Below are 20941 nucleotides of genomic sequence, written 5' to 3'. Positions count from 1 at the left end.
GAATCCAGTGGCATGGAGAGCAAGGGACTCACGTCTGAGCATACCCTTCCCACTCGGGGTGACAAATGCAAAAACAACAATTGATGGACAGAATGCAGAACAATGTCATACATTCACCCCAGTACAGAGATCTGGGCCTAAATCCATCGTTTTTTTGCTCACCATGCCATTCCAGTTTGAACCCAGCCATATGCAAATCAGTCTTGACCCTGTGCCCCATGGGAACGGTCCAGCCCGAACTGCCAAGCCAGGTCCTCCCTGGACTGGAAACAAGCATCCTAGGACCGGTTTCGGGCTTTCAGCCCTCGTCAGCCAGGATAGCAGAGGGTCTCTAGGATTTGAAGTCCCTCCTGTTGATAGATCTGTTTAGCAGCACCCAAGGAATACAGAGTCTGTGGCACCAGCAAATCCCACTTTAATATAATCAGGTACAAATGTAGTAGCCCAGAAGCCATTCACCTTACCATGATGGTTGAAGATTGTCCCGAAAAAGCACAATCCTTTGCTGTCTTCTTCACAGCTGCCTAATGGAAAACATGTCCCACTAAAGGTTTAGGACGTTTCTTAATTTTTTTTTGTGATGTCTGGTTTTCACAGTTGTGCAGATAATTACCAGTTTAGCGCCAAAATACATTTTATTATTGATACTAGTTATACAAGCTACATAAATTATAAAAGTTTTTAGGACTTATCCATATACTCAATTTTTCGAAATGGAAAGATAGATAGCTAACTGCCACATGTCTGAATCCTTGATACGGTGAGAGTGCAAGTCTGAAATTTTACTACTGGTTTTGAGAGCAATATGTTTTACCACTAGAATTGAGGGCATGTCATCGTTCAGAACAAAAGGTATTGCTCTTTAAATGTTTGATTAGGATTTAAAGTTGACTGTGTCACAGGCCAAGCTTCAGGAAGGTGTGCATTGATTAAGCTCTTGGCAGAAACTGCTTCCAGAAAGTCACTCTTCTCCAGTTTCATGCTGTATGAAGCTACTTCTGATTCAATGCCAGGTCAGATTTCGCAAGCTGCATATGTTCACACCAAATTCTAGATACGGAACTATAAACTATGTGTCATATCTGCGTTTCAATCACACTATTCACCTATTCCATATTTTGTATTGTTATTTGTTTATATTGTTTAAACATTTTTTTTTATTTTTTATTCAAATTAGAAACCTGTTCTGGAAATCTTCAATTTTAACCATAATCTACTACATGATCAGGAGAGTTCACAATAGTTTTAATCACATTTGATAGCCGAAGGGAAAATTGATGTGGACTTCCTCTATGATCGTTTACATACAGGTAATTCCATTCCATATGTGTACATTACTTCATTGCTTTGTAACTAGATTTACACTATATAAATTCCCATACATACAATGATGCCAAAACAAAGTATACCATTTGAAAATTTCAAAGTTTTACATATTAATATTTTTCTAGCTTTCCCTCAAGTCCTCACCGGGTCCAATACTAGATAAAGCTAACCTCATGTGACCAATAAAAACAAACACATTTCACTTTGTCATCATTTATTGAACAAAACATTCGCCAGCATTAAGAAACCTTGTATGAAAAAGTAAGTACACTCTTACTGCTACGATATCAGATAAGAATATAATTAGGATCATGTGTTGCCAGAAAGCGCACAAAATCACTTGATAATCAGGAAATTATCCTACTCTTATATAAGAATAGAAACTTTGCTAGTTTGGTCTGGAGTATTCAGATTTGTGGTATGACAACATTCCTAGATGAAAATATATCTGTCACGATCTAAGAAAATAATTTTCGCTACTTATCACTCTGGGAAGAGCTATGAAGTCATTAACAAACCATATGAAGATCTTTATTCCACAGTTGGAAAACTTTTTTAAACTGAGAAAGTTCACAATGGTTTCCAATCTATCCAGGAGTGGCATTCAAACAAATGCACTCCAAGATCAGACCCTATATTGCTCCCGTAGATTGCAAAGGATCTCAAAGCAGAATCCCAGCCTCTGTCAAAATGGTTTGTGATTTTACCATTAGGTAAAGATTATACAAGTATATAATTTGTGGAAAGGTAGCAAGGACAAAAAAAGTACATTGCTGAATGGCTTATGTAAGATGGTGGGTTATTAATTGGGGTCGAGGTGAGTCCATCAGAAGAAATAAGATCATTCCTGGTCAGGGTAAAACACAGATTCAATACTTTAAACCATTAGTTGGCCCCCGGTAGCTATGGCACAGTGCAGATAGGCTTATCTTATGGAAATGTGTAAAGTATTTAGTTGTGACAAAATAGTTAAAAAGTCCAAACACAATAGAGAAAGATGTAATGATAAAACTTCAATGAGGGGAATGGGAGATATGATTTTTTAAAGATTTAAGACAAAAAGCGCCAAGAAAAAGTAAAGTGCTATTACTTGTCACTGTTTGTGGTTGACTTGGAACTAAGAGTGATTATAGGTGACCGTGATGGAGCACGTGTTGGATAGACCAGGTGAGTCCGTCCTGGTCAAAGATTTAACCTTCTGACTTAGTCACTGAAATGGAAGTCGAAACCCTCCAGTTGGGCAAGGTTGCAGGCTTTATCCACCGAAGTCACCTCAAAGACACATGGCTGATGGACGAGGTCCTGCTGAAAGTGTTACTGTTGGCAGAAAATGCTCAGAATGGGAAAAATTCAAATTTGGTGGCCAACAAGATCTTTGCATTGGGCTGATGGTCGAGGTTTCCACATCCGGACATGGGGGCTTATACTCTGGTGGCAGTTCATAGATTGTTTGGTACTACTTCAGTAGTCCCACTTACAAAAAATGGTATTCACAGACCTACAAGTGTAAACCTTAAACTACTCTTTGTTTTCTATGGGGAGATCCTCACACGTGCAAGCTTACTACTTACTATTAAATGTGGGAGGGACTCGGAGGAGTGGCTGGAAAAAGGGGAATACTTACTACTTAGGGGCCGATTCCGATCCGGGTCGGAAGGGCACCGAACGCGATCTGGCCGGAAAAACTACGAGCCGTACGTGTGTTTTCCGGCCGACTCGTACAGTTGTACGAGCGAGCAAGTACGATGTGAGCTACATGAAATTCACCGACTGAGTCGTTTCCTGGTCCGAACCGCTCCGGACGTCTCGGTCGTAAGCTAACCGTGGCGTGCAATGGATGCGATTCACGACTGAGCCAGTATGATGCACGCGTCGGACAGCCTGTGCGAGCCGGTGTGTCAGGCTCGCAAATTGTCCGGGTGGTTGCCTTTGGGGGTCCGCGTTGGACCCCCTGTCACCCACAGCCCTATGACTCGGACCCATGGGTCTCCCCAAAACAGGCATGTGCAGCGCGGATGGCACCGATGCGTACCCACTGTAGGGGGCGCACTTGTCCACGACGTACCCATTCAGTCAATGGGAGCCCATGTACGCGTCGTACGACCGGCTCCCATTGACTTCTATGGGAGTCCGACCGAACCAAGTCCGGCAGCATATGGCCGCATCGTACTCGCTCGGTCGGACTGCAGTACTCCGGCTCGATCAGAAAACACTCCGGATCCGGCTCGGTCGGAGTGCTTTCCGACCCGGATCAGAATCGGCCCCTAAATGGTAGGGGTTTAGGGAGAAGTAAGGAGGGGTTTAGAGATAGTGAAGAAAGGGTTTAAGGAGGAACAGACACTCCCCCAAAAAACAATAAGCCCATTGCTGTTCACAAACTTCGCTTCTACAAATATATAGCCAAAAAAGACCCAAAACAAAGTAAATATATTCCAGCTTCGACATGGAGAAAGTCCACTGCCAAACATAGCAAACTACGCGTACTACAACAGCCTCCAATAGAAGAAAATGGAGGTAGAGGCTTAAAATTAAAAAAAATAGGAAATAATGTTAAAATAAATCAATTTATTTTGGCTTTTCAAAAATGGATATGCATTTCATTTAATGATATAAAAATTATATATAAATATGGAGTAAATATTTTGAGGTAAAATATTTTAATAATGTTGTTAATCTAAAAGTAAAGTTGACTTTAAATTTGATAATTAATTGCCTTTAAATAATTAATTTCAATAATTTCATACATAACTTTTTGATATAAATGGGTAAATATAAGCATTTTACTTTTAGGTGCGATTTAAAAAAAAATATTGTTAAAAAAATATTTTCATTTAATGTATTTAAATAAATGAAATATTTAATTCAAAATTACGTTAACATTGCTTTAGTTTTGCTATTTTGTTTTACATTTAAAATAAGTGCAATAAAGATAGAACATTCATTTATATTAATACTAAACATTTACATATTTTTACTATTTATTTTAAGTTCAATACGTTTTTTTACATTTCCGCGATAGTTTGCAATAAGGAGATTTCTGCCCAGCAGGAGAGCACTCTTCCCACATGTGAAATGTTACTAGTAATAACTTTACACTACAAACTTAATTTTGAATTAAATATTTATTTAATTTAAATATATCGAACAATCTTTTTTAAAGATTTATTTTTAAAAAAAATCCCACCACAAGTATTTACTTATTATGTATTAAAAATGACAAAACATTAGGTATAGAATCAATTTAAATTAAAGTATTTTTTAAATGTACGTTATATTTATTTTTAAATTAAATAAGATTATTAACCTATTTTATCATAAAAGAATTTATTTTTTATTTATATACATTGTTTTTAACATTAAATTAAATGCACATATATATTTAAAATGTCAAAATAAATTACATTTGTTAAGATTATTTGCTATGGGGTTCTACTTTAAGCTCCTGTCTATAATATTTTTTATTGTATGGTATTGCAGTACCAGTGCTTGGCAGTGTGTGGTGCTGGACTTACTCCAGGCCTGAGCTAGTACTGTTTTGAGTCCTTTTTGTCCGGGTAGCTTTACATTCATAAATTTGGCCCAACTCTGTCTTCAGGTGGCAGATACATATAGGTCTACATTTTGTAGCATCAGTGCACTCAGAAAAGGTTAATAGTCAAATGCAGTAAATTTAGTACAAATAATAAGAGTAAATGTACATGTGCAGTGTTAGACATGTGTACATCTATCTCAGTGAATATGCCCCTTACTCATTTTTATGGAGCTGAAAATTCTCCAGCGGGACAAGCCTGAAGCTGTCTCAAGGGAAGGCACTTTGAAATCGAACACCTTTGCTTTGAGGTCCCACAGACGTTCTGGAAGTCTTAAACGTTCCAATTTTTCAGAGTTTCTCGAGAACTTCCTCTTGGTCACTTCTAAGTCTGCCAGGACCTCAGGGACAGACGTTTGGGAACAGGACTCACTCCAGCAGAGGCCACCAGAAGGGTTCAGTGCTGTTCCAGTTGCTACTGATCAGCTGCACACTTCAGCATAAAGGCATATAATAGCTTGCTGTGTCCTAGTAGCCAGACCCATGGAGTCCACTTCTTAGTCCTGAGTACAAGTCTGAGCAGGTCCAGATTTTCAGTTCTCCACACTGGTTTTAAACAGAAGATCCAGTCCTCTTCTGACTCCTGGGCACTCCACAACCAATGAGAAAATCGTTCTCAGGAGAAACCCTTCTCAGTTTTGCAGCACATACTGTTTGCTTTACTGCAAAGTATTCCAGAGTGCATTAGTCAGGAGCAAATCCAACACAGCTGAATCTTTCTGCCCCAAAGGTAGCTTGAGTGTCCGCAAGGGAAAGGGAAATTAGCAGTTCCATCCTCTGCAGCAACACCAAACTCATTTTAGGACCCACTCCGCCTCCCGCTAGGAACTAGCTACAGAGGGCCTAAGGAACAAAAAGATTCTATTTCACAGAACTAGCTTTACACTTAACCATTATTGGGCAAAGCTAACCCTGGTCCCTTTCAAGTTCATAAAGTTCTTGAACCCTCCCCAGCTGTCCTCCTGGACTGATAGCTGTCACATACCTCACACCCAGGTCTTCCTGTGAAAAGGTCTAGCCATTGTTTCTGCTGTAAGAGCAGTTGTCAACCTCATAAAAGGAAAGCACCGGAAGGCCCAGCAGTCAAAAGCCTATGCTAAGTAATCTACTGGAGGCTTTGGCAAGTAAAGTGTAACTTTTTTTAAAGTCATTCTCCTAAATATATATTAAATATCCAACATAACAATTAAATTGGATTTTAATGAATATTTAAAATAGTGGCCCAAAACATAGATATAAAACATATTTTATGAGAACTCTAATGTTTCTGAAACGGCTGCTACAAACCTAACAGTGGAGGATAGTCACTGAAAATACATGCCAAAATTACATTCTTCCATGTAGCACTTTTATATAATAGGCACTTTACATTATGGGCTACAAGGCCTACATTGGGGGTTTAGGGGGACTTGTTTAATATTTAAAAGATGGGTTCTTTCCTGTCAAAAAGGGTTATTCTGGTAGGTTCACCTGCTGGTTTAAAATCTGCAGGAGGCAGGCTACACAAGTAGGGCTGAAGCTATGCTTTCTTTGTTGCTCTAGTGGATGACACAATATGTTCTACAGACATTTAACTTTCCATGCTGTTTATGTATTTTTCTGCACCATATACTATGGCCTTACTGTGAAGTTAAATAGGATTAGCCAATTTTACCATGTTTTGAGATCAGACGACTTACGCTGGAGCCTGGACCTCAGTGCCCCAGTGTACAAAGTTGAAAAAACAATACCAGTCAGCAAACAAATTTGGGTGACCAAGCAAAAAGACACACTTTCTCACAGTTTAGGGTTGCAAAGTACCACTAATATGAACTACAATACCTCTGGAAACAACGCACTATGGACAGATAAGATTGAAGTGAATTATTTCGGCTGAGTTGAACAGGTTTGGTGGAAACAAACATGAACATGGTCAGCCTGATTACCAGTCAGACGGACAGTTGTTCCAGCACTGAGAGCAGGAACATCGGCTATGATTTTTTGGCCAGTCATTCCCGCCTAGTCCTCTGGCCCCTGCCAGAGCGATCTTTCTCATTTCCTCTTCTACTGTCCCTGCCCTCTTCACTTTGGTACCAAAATGCCCCTGAATACATTTACCATCTGCTCACAGCAGGTGGTACCTGTGTGCTTTAAACCTCTCAAAATAAGGAACACAATGCTGATTCCACATGGCGATTTCGTGTCAGCACAGCTATTCCCCATTCCAAGAAGTGTAACTCAAAATAGGCCATGGTCAGATACCATTCAGCAATGGTAATTCCACATACTTTCATACTGAAAATATGTGCAAGTGTGACTCCCTATTTAACATCTGGCACACCTCCTGTGCAAAAAATCAAATGTTGCCTTCCTCCGAGGAATGAATATGTGCTTATTTTGTATGAGCGCAGCTACGTCTGTAATACCAAAGTGCACAGAGACAGCAAACCATGCACTACAACTGATTGTCAACCTGCCACAGTTTCCCAAACATGGAGAAACAAGCATTAAAAGAGTTCATCCCTGGTCAGTATACCAAACTGTGTTAGCCTTTTTACAGATGTGTATTTCTTACCACCAGGCAATGTAGTTGTTTTCTCTTGTAAACCTTGAATGCATTGTAAGAGGCACAGAGCAGCTTCGTTTCCCTTTGCTTTGACAACATCCAGGAGTCTTCTTGCCTTAGAAAAACGATAACAGAATTATCTGTATAAGACAATACCTTACAGCAGGAAAATACTTTTTTAAACCTAAAAACATCAATAGTGGTGTGCAGTACCATCATTCCCCTCTATAAATATTTAAGGATGGGGTCTTCAACCTTTTCTGTGCTAAGATCTATTTATGTTCACGGAAAATCATCCTGCGCTACTAATAATATTAGCGTTGTAATATCGACAACATCATACAAGATTATATTGGTGGCTTCACCATTCAAGACCATCATCAGTGATCTCCTCACTGCATCAGGCAGGGTAACCAGCAGTAATGCAAAAAAGACTATGAACTTGCAATGGCTCTTTATAGGTAATACATCCACCTGTAATGAAACTGGTGCTCATGTAAAGCCCTCTGATACCTGCTATCTTCAGGTCTAATTCACACTATATAAAACTCCCACAAAAAAAACCCCCCAAAAAAACAAACAAACATAACAGCCTCAGTGCCGTGCCCCCATGACACCATTGTAATAATAAGCCCTCCCAGCGCCACGATTTATCACTCAAATATTAGCTTTAAATATCAAATAGAATCTGGATTTGTAAAACTGATGAGCATCCTCAAGCGTATATTAACGCTGGAAAAACATATGTTTATTTTTAATCCAACTCAGTGGTTGAAATTGTTGAATTGGAAACCGGAAATTCAGTGGACCTTCAACCATTGGTCTCCAAACATTAACTTTTGTCTTCTGCAAATACACACATTTTCATCGCAAATACATGCTTTTCAATTTTGAAATGTATTTATTAGTTCAACCAAGCGAATCCCGAGCTACTCGTTGGAGAAGCCTGATCTAAGCCCTCTTAAATGGCCAGTACATGACTGATATGTTTATTTCCTAAACTCTTTCTGCATTTTCCTAAATTTGACCAATCCTTAATATTTTCTGGGACTGTCGTATAACATCTTAATTCGTAACACTGCTTTAAAGCACAGTTTGGAGGAACCTTCAAATGCACAGCAAGACCGTGGCATTCGCGCTTTCAATGAAGATATGTCTAGGTCCATTCCCTCCCTGTAACTAAAGAGTGAACACTTGTTAAGGTCCTGCTCATTTCCTCACAGATAGTCTATCTCTGGACCATTCGCAAAGCATTTCACATTCAGCACTGTTTACATGGCTATACATTTGATGTAAATTGTGGAGTAGATTTCTTTTTTTTTACTTATGGCTTGTAAAGTGCACTGAGGCTGCCAGTGGTGGCCAATAAGATAGCTCAGTGAGTAAAGCTCTTGCAGCTTCTTTTCAGCTATTTCAGGTTGATAAATTCAGGATTGTTGAGTTAACCCCTTCAGTGCCACGCCTTTTCCCCCTCCTGTGCCGGGCGTTGCATTAGCGGGCGGGGTTCATGATGAGATGGTCTCGTCATGGGCATGGGCATGCCATTTAGTGCTAGAAAACTGCAAATCTGTAGCCATAACTGCTTATAAAACATACCAACAGGTTAAATAGCCAACAAGTTAGTAAAAGGACAAGCAGGTATTTTTGCAAAGACAGCCGAGGACAAAAAGGACCACATTATGAGTGTCCAGATAAATGTAGACTCTGATATATGTGATAACTCATGTTATTGCATATACAGAATCATATTTGTGGATTTTATTGCACCCGCCAAATACAGGTGAGATTTATTGTATCTGGTATACAACTGTGGTCCATGCAGGTAACAGCGGTGGGACGGTAGGGCCCAGTAAAGGGGGATTTCGAGGGACGATGCCGAGGGGAAATTAAATAAATAATTTTTCCTCAGCATCATCCCTCCAAATCCCCCCTTACCTGGCGTCACCTATATTACCTTCACGGACCGCGGCTGCTAGTAAATAACATGCACCACAGTATTGTCATTTAATCGGTGCGAATAGCATACACCACAGTATTGTTATTTATCAGGTGCAATATATATTGCACGTAGCACATGGCCACTTGTAATGAGGGCTTTAGTGTGTACAAGTTCAGAAGAGATCAGAAGCGCTGCATCACTCTATGTCACAATTTCGAGGCCAATAAGGACAACCTGTCCATGGATTGACCTCAATACGGACTACGCCTATATCATCAAGGTAAGCACATAAAGGGAAGTACAGATATACTGTTCTAACTCCACCACCACCTACCTTCACAATATAGTGGTTTTTGAAACCATGGAGTCGATGTAAGCACATGTTGGTATTAAAACTTCACTATGGTGATTGACCACCACAGCATCACAATGAGGTCATTTTGCGGGAGGTTAGAAAGATAGGGTTTGAACTGCACCAAAGAAGGAGCAAGTCTGAGTTGCAAAGGAAGGTCCTTGCAGAGCTTTGGTCGAGATGCAGACAAAGCCTGCAGGCACCTGAGGTTTTTTTTTATCTTTTGGACTGGCAGCATGGCCCAGATGTGCTCCTACCAGTAGCAGAACATAAAATGTGTATTTGTAAAGTGCATGTTTGCCCCGAAGGGTATCTTGGCGCTGAATAACAGATGTTTATTGTTACCAAACTCAACAGTACTCATTTTATTGACCTCAGAAGGATGAAAGGCTGAGTGGACCCACTAGGGTTTGAAAGTGTGACTACGAGATCAAACAAAGGCCCCTACCGTGGATGCATTAGTCCACTAAGGCACCAGACCTGGCCACCAGTGAGAGGGCCACCATAAACCATACACCTTGAGTTTCACTTTAGAGGCAACAAAGGACTGTTACAGGGGAAATATTTGATAGATCACACAACCACTGTGAAGTCGATTCTCTAAAAGAGAAAAAGAGAGCCTAAGTAGTTCTTTCAGCTGAGGGAGGATCTTCTCAATCTTGGTTTGGTGATCAGACATGCGGCCTCATGAACACGTTTGATAGCTGTCCATGAGGACCTGGGATGGCAAGCGAGGCATGCATTACTTCCCACAATGTGTCCTAAGACAACAGTATGGACCATAGAGAAGAAATTTGTATAAGGGGGAAAGGGCTTGATTTTGAACAGCCTTGTACGCTGATTTATACTGTTCTGTTAGAAGCTCCTTGGAAGACAGAGCGCTATAAGAGGACGCACAGAAATATAGTGAAGGGATTAAAGATTTTTTGTTAAAAAGTGAAAGATGAAACACACTACATGAGGAAGCTTATGTAATCAAAGTTATTTGAACTGCACTAGAGTATTTGGTGATGGAAAAGATCTGCAATTTAGTGGATTTATGAGAGAAAAAAAAGCAATATGATTAAAATCGAAAGGTCCTACAGTATTTGTCTTATTCGAAGTATACTGAACGGTACTTGAATATAGGAGCAAAGCAGAAACTCTACAATTTTTAACCTCATATATGCAAGGCAGGGCTTTAAGTGGGATGAAAAAACTGGGGGTTTGTCAAAGCAGCGTAGCTAATTTAATTAAGGGCGTGGCCTAAAACACATAAGTTAGAAATCTATGCTTGGAATTAGGTCCCGCCTGACTGGTATTGTGCTACTTTTTTCCTTCTTTGCATCCAGACCTAAAATGCAACAAGTAACATAACACCTACAGCAAGCCAGGACTATTGACTTTGTCAATGTTTGTTAGTTGCATAAGATAAATAGGCAACAACAATGGCATCTTGGTAGTAAATAGTTAAAATGCTTCAGTTCTGTAATAATGAGACTGTGAAAGAACTGTAACGAGTGAGTCCCTTTAAAGATGCATCAAAGGCAGTGGAGGGTGGTACTGCAGCCAAGTTAAGAGTTTTGTTTTCACTCGGACGGATAGAGCAATTAAAGAGAGCCTGAAAGGGACCCATCTTGGCACTTGCTTTTTAGAACTGCCAGCGCTGAGCACCGGCAGGACCCAGCCCACCTAAAGCCCTGATGCAAGGTCTGAAAAATGGAAACTGCACCCACATTCATTGTGGCAGAACTGTTTTATTTATCTATGTTCACCTGTGCATATTTCCACTAGCCTGCAACTGTGACCCATATTTTTCCTCCGGTCTCAATAACACTATAATATGTAGAGGCGTGAAACACATGTATAAAACCCTTTTTCACATTTCCTTGGCACAGTCCAGTTGTAACTTCCCTACTTCCCAGTAATAAGAAAAAAAATCACTACTATACTGTAATGATTTACTTAATTTAAAAAGTGACATCACAATGCATGATGCAAGAGCTAGAAGTCAATGTGCAGAACACATTTCTGATTAGACCATTAACTGCACATAAACAATTCAACTGCAATTCATTTTAGCTCCCTTTCTTTAACTGCTATTTCAGTCACCACATGCTAAGGATACACTTATTGAGTAACTTTGCTTAATGCACCTATGAAGGTCACAACTCGTGAGCAGTAATCCCCTTCACGTTCTAAACCATAAACTCAGATTTGATAAGGACAATTAAATGGTAAACAAGCGTTTATTACAAGCAACCTATTGGGGTGTGTGTGTTTTAACTTTACACTGAACATTTAATTGCAAATCATTTTTGACTATATCATGATGTGAGAGTTTCTCATAGTATTTATTAAGATAGGTGCTTTATATCTGTTTCCATCCTAGTTGTGTGCTCTGTACATCTGCATTCAGTACACATTTCTAGCACTAGGAAACAAACACGTTCACATATTATTTTTAATATTTCACTCTAGAACCACAGAAAATGTTCTTTGCCCACATGCCATAATAGTTTCACATGTCATACGAAACATACATAGATTGGTACATTTTAATGCACTGTCTGCATACCATGAACACCTGACTCCTTTGCGTGTAAGGCACGTGCTCTGAGGAATATGATGAGTATTTATTTGCATGACAGACATTTTGTGAACCACCTGGAAATGCCAACTTTTACACATCTCAGCGTAGCTTAGGAGTGTGAAATGTATGCGCACATTACCCACAAGCTTCTAACACTTCCTTATGCATAATCCAGCTTTGTGCATTGAAGGAACACATGCAAAATGCACAACTCAGGGTTCAACTCACAGGTGAACACAGAAAAGCTTAGTAAAGTGGGCATCTGGTCCATGAACTTCATTATTGCACACAAACGAGGATTTTAAGGAACAGATGAATTCTACTTTGGTCTCACCTGCTGTGAACGTGTGTACATGGGCAGCTGCACTTCTTCGCATTCGTATTTTGAAATACAGTTTGCATCGAGCAAATACCGCAAGGTGCCTTCAACCTGCCCATGTATTTTTCGTACGATCACTGGTCGATGCTTCCGCAGATACTCAGATGGCTCTGAGAGCTCCTCTACCTTCAGTAGCTCCACCTCTGTCGGTTGACGCGTCTTTCCAACCTCTTCCAGGGCAGCTACTAGAAGTTCATACCCTTGGTCCCCCTTATTCCACAGAATGTCCAAAAGGGCTCGCGCGAGGCGCGAAACCCCATGTCCTCGAATACTCACATTCTCATAGTCTTCCCAGGTCAACACCTCCCATGAGAGCAAATAATCAAGAACGCCTTCAAAGTTCTCCACCGATCCACCGGCTAAAGCCAACACCAGCTGGCTCCGGCGAGTCTTGAGAAGCTCCTGGGCACACATCCCACATCATTGCGAGCATCAGAAGAAGACAGAGGGACTGGAAGTTCAAGCTGCCAAACCTAGGGACGAAGGAGACAAAACATGAAATGTTGCGAATTAATCATATGTCTAACGTGGATGTCATCGGCAACTCCTACCTTGCGGCAGCTGTTTCCTGATTTGTGCTAAAAATACATCATCATCATCAAGGGACACAACAGAAGGCAGCCAATTTCATAGGGTGGGGTTGCAAGACCACAAAAAGGGAAGGAAGTAGACGTGAAAGAATTACAGTTTGAAGATAAACCAATCTAACTCTCTTTCACAGCAAAGTCTTAAGAAAAAAAAATAGTTTTTAATGGTCACATCTAGTTTACGAAAAGAGAAAAAAAACTGGCTTTAGGATCATGAATAGTTTCAGCAGAGGTTACAAAGAATTACAACGAGAAAGTCTGTTTATTTTATTTTGTGGTCTACATGTTTAAGCTTAGAAGGAAATTGTTTGGGGAAGTCCAAGTTTTCATAATTACGAGAATGCACATGAATCATGCACTTTCAATTTTATGCAGACCGGAGGCAGAGGCGCGTGGACGGAAAACGGTGGAGAAATATGTTAGCACGGTATTTCAAATACATGGATCACAAAATACATCAGGATTTCCCCTGTCCTTCTGACGGGGGGGGGGGGGGTTATATAAATAGGTTCCAGACCCACTGGCATTATGAGCTACACAGGACAATTGCCGTTATGGTGCATTTCACCCAGCCACTTTGATTGCTGGAAACTTCTAATATTGGTTCCACATTCCAAATGATAATGTACCTCGGGTGATGTTACACCCTAGCAGAGGTCTTAAAACTTTTGGATGCCGAGACCCCCCTGTCAACATTTTGGGGTGTAAGGACCCCCTCCTGACAAAAATTTCTAAACCTGCACTCGCCAACAATGCACCTCATCTCTCTATAGCACCTTTCTGACAAACATTTAATTTTTCTATAGCGCTACTCATAGTTTACTCACACTCATTTCTGTGGTCTGCATGGTACATATTCTTTGTAGCAGGCACATTAACCCTCTGCACAGTGTGGGTGACAAGAGTGCCCAGGTGAGTGCATGGTGAGTGATGCAACAGTGTGAGAGTAGGGCAAGAGGAGTGACTTCCGGGTGAGTGAGGTGGCGTATGAATTTACATGCGGATGCAAGTTCAGAATGGTATGAATGAATGTATGATTACTGATGGGCTTGTTTGAGTGAGTTGCATATTGAGCAGTGAGGGGAACAGGTGAGTGAAGTGTCACATGAGTGCAGGATGAGTAGTGTACTTGTGTGACTGCAGGGTGAGGTATAGGGTGAACAGCGCAAGTGCATTGTGAGTGCAGAGTGATCACTGTGAGTGCAGGGTGATCGGGTGAATGGTGTGAGTGCATGGTGATCAGTGTGAGTGCATTGTGATCGCTGTGAGTGCAGGGTGAACGTGAAAGTGGAGGGCGAGAATGAGGAATGAGTTGTCTGAATGCAGGGTGCATTCTCAGACCCATGAAGTAACTCAGCATGTTATTGAAGGCGGCGTAGAGTTTAAGATCTAAGTTAAACTATTGCGGCATTAATCGGGGATCGAGGGTGAAGGAAATAAATAACGTGCTGATCCTGCAACAAACTTACAGTCCTATGGTTAGGGTTGCCAGCAGATTATTTTGATGGCCCAGTCGGTACAAAAATAAGCAGTCACCTAAAGCTGTATTTTCAGCACTTATCTGTGCATACTTGGGACAGCAAATATAAATAGAAAGCACTTTTAATTGTGTTCTAAGGCTGCCTCAATGATACTGATAAATAGAACAAAGAAATAAAAGTCACATAACAAATGCATACATACTTTTTTATTTATAAGTCTATTTAGTGTCAAGAGGAGATCTTTACAGGCTCTTTAAACAAAACATGGCATGGCATTTTTCTTTTAGCAACCCTACTTTATATTCCTTTTCATTAAATGCATTCTTACACTACAGCACTAAATGTAAAATACAAATGCAAGGAATAGGCCGAGTGGGGACCCATGGGGTACTGGAACCAGGAAAAAAACTAAGCCTCTGTAACTAGTTTACAAAGGCATGTAAAAACTGCAAATGGTCTTTAAAGACCTGTGAAAAACTTGCCAGAGATAAGACTCCAGACACTGCCCTCAGCCCACAGCAGCTCGAGTTGCACTGCAGCAGCCCAGGCTGAGACACAGGACGGAGGAAGAAGGGGGGCTGAAGCCCTTGGGCCTGGGAAGAAGTGTGACTGGGAAGGCGCGGCCCCCTTTGCATCGCTCCACGGCCCCCCTGGGGGTCGCGCCCCACAGTTTGAAGACCCCTTAATGTGATTTCACACCTATATTGTGTTCCCCAAAAAGGAGACCTCTCATGCTAATGTTGCACAAAGGTTGATATTTGCTCATAGATATTTTTTTTAAATCCTTAATGTGTTCCCAGAAAGGTGTTTTTGCACCTTAAAGTGACTTTACACCTAAATATGTTTTTCTCCTCAATATTTTCCACACTTCTGTTGATGTTGCATGAAGGGTGATTTGTACCTAAATGTGATATAACTCCTATATGTGATGGTGCAACCCTGTTTATTTTGCACCAAGGGTGATTCTGCACCTAAAAGTGCTTTCACGCATACACGTCAGTTGGACGACATTACAGTGCATGCCTTTACAATGTAATAATACAACCCAATGTTATGGGATGGGAGAGGTGGGCCTTACAGAAGTGAAAAACAAATGTAAGTGTTTCTCACTACCAGGACATGTAAAACTTAAAAACCCATGTCCTACTTTTTAAATACAATGCACCCAGCCCAATCGGCTGGTTAGGGCCTACGCTAGGGATTACATATGTTTAAACAAGCATTGGCATAGCCAATAGGTCTCGCCTTTGGGATCTTATAAGTGTTTAGCCATGCAGCACACAAGCTGCGAGGTTACAAACATCTGTAAGTACATTCAGCAGCCGGTCACGTTTCATGTATCAGCGGCATCATCCACCCTGCATGCCCTGTGAGAAGGATTAAGCATTAACGACAGAGATGTGGTGGGTGCGAAGGAGGCATGGAAGGCAGCAAGGCAAGGGGTGCCAGCCAAGGCGGGAACCTGGTCCATCAAACGGGAGGTGGTGACTTGAACCATGCAACAGTCCTCATGTACTAATGCATGCACTCAGGTCAGGTGATGTGTGATCTTAGGATTAAATGGGAAATCAATGGCCATTGATTTCCAAGATGGTTTGAGTAAACTAAATTTGGAGTACTCTTTTTTTCAATATTAAATTGATGTGCGTCCAAAGAATCTAGAAGCCAGCCAGTCACCTGCTGCTATGCACTGGCATGATGAGATGCCAACTGAAGGCAGCCAGTCACCCTGCTTCTCTGCACTGGCACGGTGAGATGCTGACACTCTGCGCCAGACACACGCTCATGCACCGCGCCTTGGCCTCTTTGCTGAGACTGTAGACGTGGCCTCCACGCGGAACATACACTAGTAGAAGCCACCTCCACCCAGGACAACAGGGAGACTAGTGAGAGAATGTGCCCCTGCACCCCAGCGTCCAAAGCCTCAACTCATGGATACCAGTGCGAGCAGACTCCACCCCCGGGACACCACTGAAAGCAGATTCCACCCCCGGGGATACTGGTGGCAGCAGCCTCCACCCCGGACACTGGTGAGCCCCCAGTACCAAAAGCCTCTACGCGGAACAGACACCAGCGGGAGCAGCCTTCAGCTGTACAGGCGAAAATGGAGTGCTTTTAGGAGACTTGACACCAGTGAACAGTGGGAGCCCCTCCCTCTATGGTGGACAAGTTGACAGGCATCTCCATGCCTGACCCGGGGCAGAGCGTCAGTGTGCAGCCCCCACTCTCAAGGGCCGCGCAGACGTTCTTAATTTGGAGTGGTGCCTGCAGGTGGGGCTCACTGGCACCTATTTCTCACTCATCAGACCATGACCCAGAGCATGGGTTTAAAACACTAAAGAGAAAGACAGGAAAGAGTGGCAAAGACAACAGGGACATAATATGGCCTGAACGAGAGAGAGAAAGGGACAGAGAGAGACTGACGGGCGGCGGATTATAGAGGGACCGGGTGAAATAAAGACCACACAGTCTTTGTATTCAGCCAACACCTGCAGCTGACTTCCAAAACTGCGGGTCCCCGGTGGTAATCTTTTACAAATTGAGCAATGCATGGGTCCTCCACCAAACGGTGAGGCGTCACCCAAAAGCACGTGTTTATGCGTCGAATATGTGTAGGGCTCTCCCAACCGCCTCTCAGCAGCACATGGGAGTCGTCCCTGCTGAAGCCGGTACCTCCAGGGGTCAACGCTCTAATCTCAGAGGTCAGCGGGTGTCACTGCCTCTACCCCAGCCCAGAGTGAGCACCCCTTTATACGTCATCATATTGGGGATCTATATTTGTCTGTCTTCTCGAGCGCAAGGAGTAACTCCCATAAACCACAACACGCAGATTAAACAGTTGCTTCGTGGTGCTGTTGCATGCCGAACAAAATAATCCTCCTTGGCACAGCGCGTTGTACACTAATGCCCAACGCGTTAATAATCATGTTCAAAGCGTTTCAGGTATTCAGCCAACAACGTAAAAAGTGAACGATGTAGAGTTGCTAAATTGTAGTCGTGCAGGTAATCTATGGGGATCTATATTTGTCTGTCTTCTCGAGCGCAAGGAGTAACTCCCATAAACCACAACATGCAGATTAAACAGTTGCTTCGTGGTGCTGTTGCATGCCGAACAAAATAATCCTCCTTGGCACAGCGCGTTGTACACTAATGCCCAACGCGTTAATAATCATGTTCAAAGCGTTTCAGGTATTCAGCCAACAACGTAAAAAGTGAACGATGTAGAGTTGCTAAATTGTAGTCGTGCAGGTAATCTATGGGGATCTATATTTGTCTGTCTTCTCGAGCGCAAGGAGTAACTCCCATAAACCACAACATGCAGATTAAACAGTTGCTTCGTGGTGCTGTTGCATGCCGAACAAAATAATCCTCCTTGGCACAGCGCGTTGTAAACTAATGCCCAACGCGTTAATAATCATGTTCAAAGCGTTTCAGGTATTCAGCCAACAACGTAAAAAGTGAACGATGTAGAGTTGCTAAATTGTAGTCGTGCAGGTAATCTAGGGTTAGAAATATAGCATGTCCAGAAAGGGGCTGACTCTGGGAGCTTCACCCCGTTTGCTGAGGTGGCGCATCGGTGGGTCTAAAGGGTTTCAGCCCCGACGGTGTGGCACCGCCGGGGCTTAAATAAATAGATTATTTGGAACCACGAAAAGTAAAACATGCCACTTGTAATTCCATCAGGTATAACAATTGTTTCCAGAACCTCAACAGAAATGTCATTGCATCCGGGGAAGGGAAGGAAGGGGTAGGGGAGGAGGCTTTGGGAGGGAGAGGGTGAGAGCGAGAGTAATGGAGTGTCAACAAGCGCTCGCGGCCACGGTAATTGAAAACAGATGGCCCCTGCGTGCCGCTGCTCACTCCCGCAAGGTGGATGCCACTACAAGCACGAGTGACCGAGCTGTAAAGGTCATCTCCTAGAGCAGCGCATGCGCACTGTGCTAGGCTCGACCTAAAAGGAAGGTTTGAGCCAAGCAAAGGGTTTGGTTAAAACTGCACCACAGGCTGCAGTGGCAGGCCTGGACATATATTAAAAGGATACTTTCATGGCGGGCACAATGATTTCTGCAGGCCCACTGGCAGCATTTAATTTACAGGCCCTGGGTACATATAGTACCACATTACTAGGAACTTATAGGTAAGCAAGCACAAGCACTTTAGCACTGGCTAGCAGTGGTGAAGTTCACAGAGTGCTATGGCCAGCAAAAATAAATGTGGGGGGTGGGGGCATTGGCATGCCCATTCTGGGCAGCCTCCACCCCTACACTAAGAAAAAAAGAATCCCCGATTCCTAGTTGGCTTTCTGCTCCCCGGAAGAGCAGGTCTGCAACTACAGCCTCACCTGCCTCTAGGAGAGGCAGAAAGACTTCAGTCCCCATTTATGTGGTGTGGGGGGCATGGCCATACCTATTGTGGGCAACCCCCACTCTTCTTTAATAAAATAAAAAAAATCCCTGTTGTCTAGTGGGCTTTCTGCCCCACCAGTGGGCCGTTCAGGGATAATAACACCCATCTGCCCCCATGGGGACAGAAGGACTGTCCTGTATGTGTTTGGAGGGTGGGGGGTTTGGCATGCCCATTTTGGGCAGCCCCCACTCCTACCAATTCAAAACAAATAATCTCTGGTGCCTAGTGAGCTTTCTGCCCTCCTGGGAGGGCATATTGGGGGCTGGACTGTAACTTTTCTGTTTAGGGATGGGGCATTGGCAGTCCCCACTCCTCCATATTCAAGCCAAAACTCCCTGGTGTCAAATGTGCTTTCGGCAGGTCAGGGGCTATTTCCCCCATCTGTCCCCAGGGGAGGCATTAAGACTGAATGTGCCAAAATACATTTAGGGGGAGCAAAGTGCTATAACGTGGAAGAATGGGTGGTGGAGGGAAGTGTAATGACATGGACACCATTTCTTTTTTACGGTTATGGCGGGTGGGGAGGCAGTACAGACAGCAGTGGGAGGGCAAACAAGTAGGAGCGCCATCATGAACAACTGAAGGAGGAAGAGGGAAGCAAAAAAGTGCTATAATACGGCCAGAAATGTCTGTATCATAGTGCTTTCATTGGGGAGAATCACACACAAGGAGAGTGAAAGTAACAGTAAGTTGACGTAGACCACAGGTGGGGTGAGGGTGGGAGCAAGGGGTTACAGACAAGGGGAGGGTGAGAGCATGGCGACACGGACAATCGGAGGGGGAGAGAGTGGGAGTGAGACAACGGGAGGGTGGAAGCGAGCCAACATGGACAAAGGAAGGACAGCAGGAGGGGCAAGCAAAGACATGGACAGTGGGGGAGCAAACAACAACATGGACACTGGGTGGGGTAAGCAACAATAGAGACAGCGGGTGGAGTCAAGCAACATCATGGAGAGCGGGTGGAGAAAGCATAAATGCAAACAGTGAGAGAGGGCAAGCAACAAAACAAACAGCAGGTGGAAGAAACATTAGGGACAGAAGCACACAGGTAAGAAAGAGCTACATGAAGCATGATGAGGGCACATGTGGGAAGCAGCTTGCAAACAAATGCACTCTCACAGAGTGCTTCCACAGAAAGTATAAAGGTACCAAAACACAAGCAGTGAAAAAACATATGGCCCTACTCCAGGGGGGAGGGGGGTGAAACAGAAGAAGAGGACGTGAAGCCAGCACATATTCATCAATGAAAAACAAGAAAATGAGTGACAACTAAATCAACCATTGATAAGCAATGGGTGGGCTCCAGTGCTACAAGAACACTGTAAACTAACAAAATGTTTGAGAAGTAACAGTGCACAAGCTGTGTCAGGTGACACCTTAACATGTAGAATTAGATTTCAAAAGTGACTTTAAACAATGTCATGATTCCAAAGTGAATAAGATTATTGAACCTACTACCAAGTAGATGCAAAAGGCTCTATATCAACATGAATAACAGGTAAGGCAAATGGCAGTTCCATGGAAATGACAAGCATTTCCAAAGCTAGTAGGTCAGGCTTTAAAGTGCCAATACATGCAAACAGAGGCATTTACTAATCCTGGTTACATGCGTTACAAGCACAATTGCTGTTTCTCACTTTAAAGCCTGCACCATTCATTATGCCAAGGCTAAGGAAGTAGAAAACATGAATTACTTTCTATATGGAATGCATATAGAAGAAAAATAAATGAATGTGCTAAATAGCATGATAATTGAGTGTACTT

At 42.6% G+C, this 20941-nt stretch overlaps 1 protein-coding gene across 2 annotated transcripts in view; it reads right to left on the bottom strand.

Annotated features, from left to right (window-relative positions):
- The window catches only part of NOD2 (nucleotide binding oligomerization domain containing 2), a 249801-nt gene that overhangs the window by 147839 nt on the left and 81021 nt on the right, over nt 1-20941 (bottom strand). For both annotated transcript variants that reach the window (XR_014972358.1, XM_085639531.1), the window contains exons 2-3: nt 12658-13175; nt 7470-7575 (exon numbers count right to left, since the gene is read on the bottom strand). Coding sequence is in view for 1 of the 2 variants with exons in the window: in XM_085639531.1 (XP_085495657.1) it covers nt 7470-7575; nt 12658-13116 (565 nt within the window). In the remaining variant the exon portion in view is untranslated. The remainder of the gene's footprint in view (nt 1-7469; nt 7576-12657; nt 13176-20941) is intronic.

Source organism: Triturus cristatus, chromosome 12 (assembly GCF_964204655.1).
Source record: "Triturus cristatus chromosome 12, aTriCri1.1, whole genome shotgun sequence".
Taxonomy (NCBI): domain Eukaryota; kingdom Metazoa; phylum Chordata; class Amphibia; order Caudata; family Salamandridae; genus Triturus; species Triturus cristatus.
This window is presented reverse-complemented; position numbering and strand designations above follow the sequence as displayed.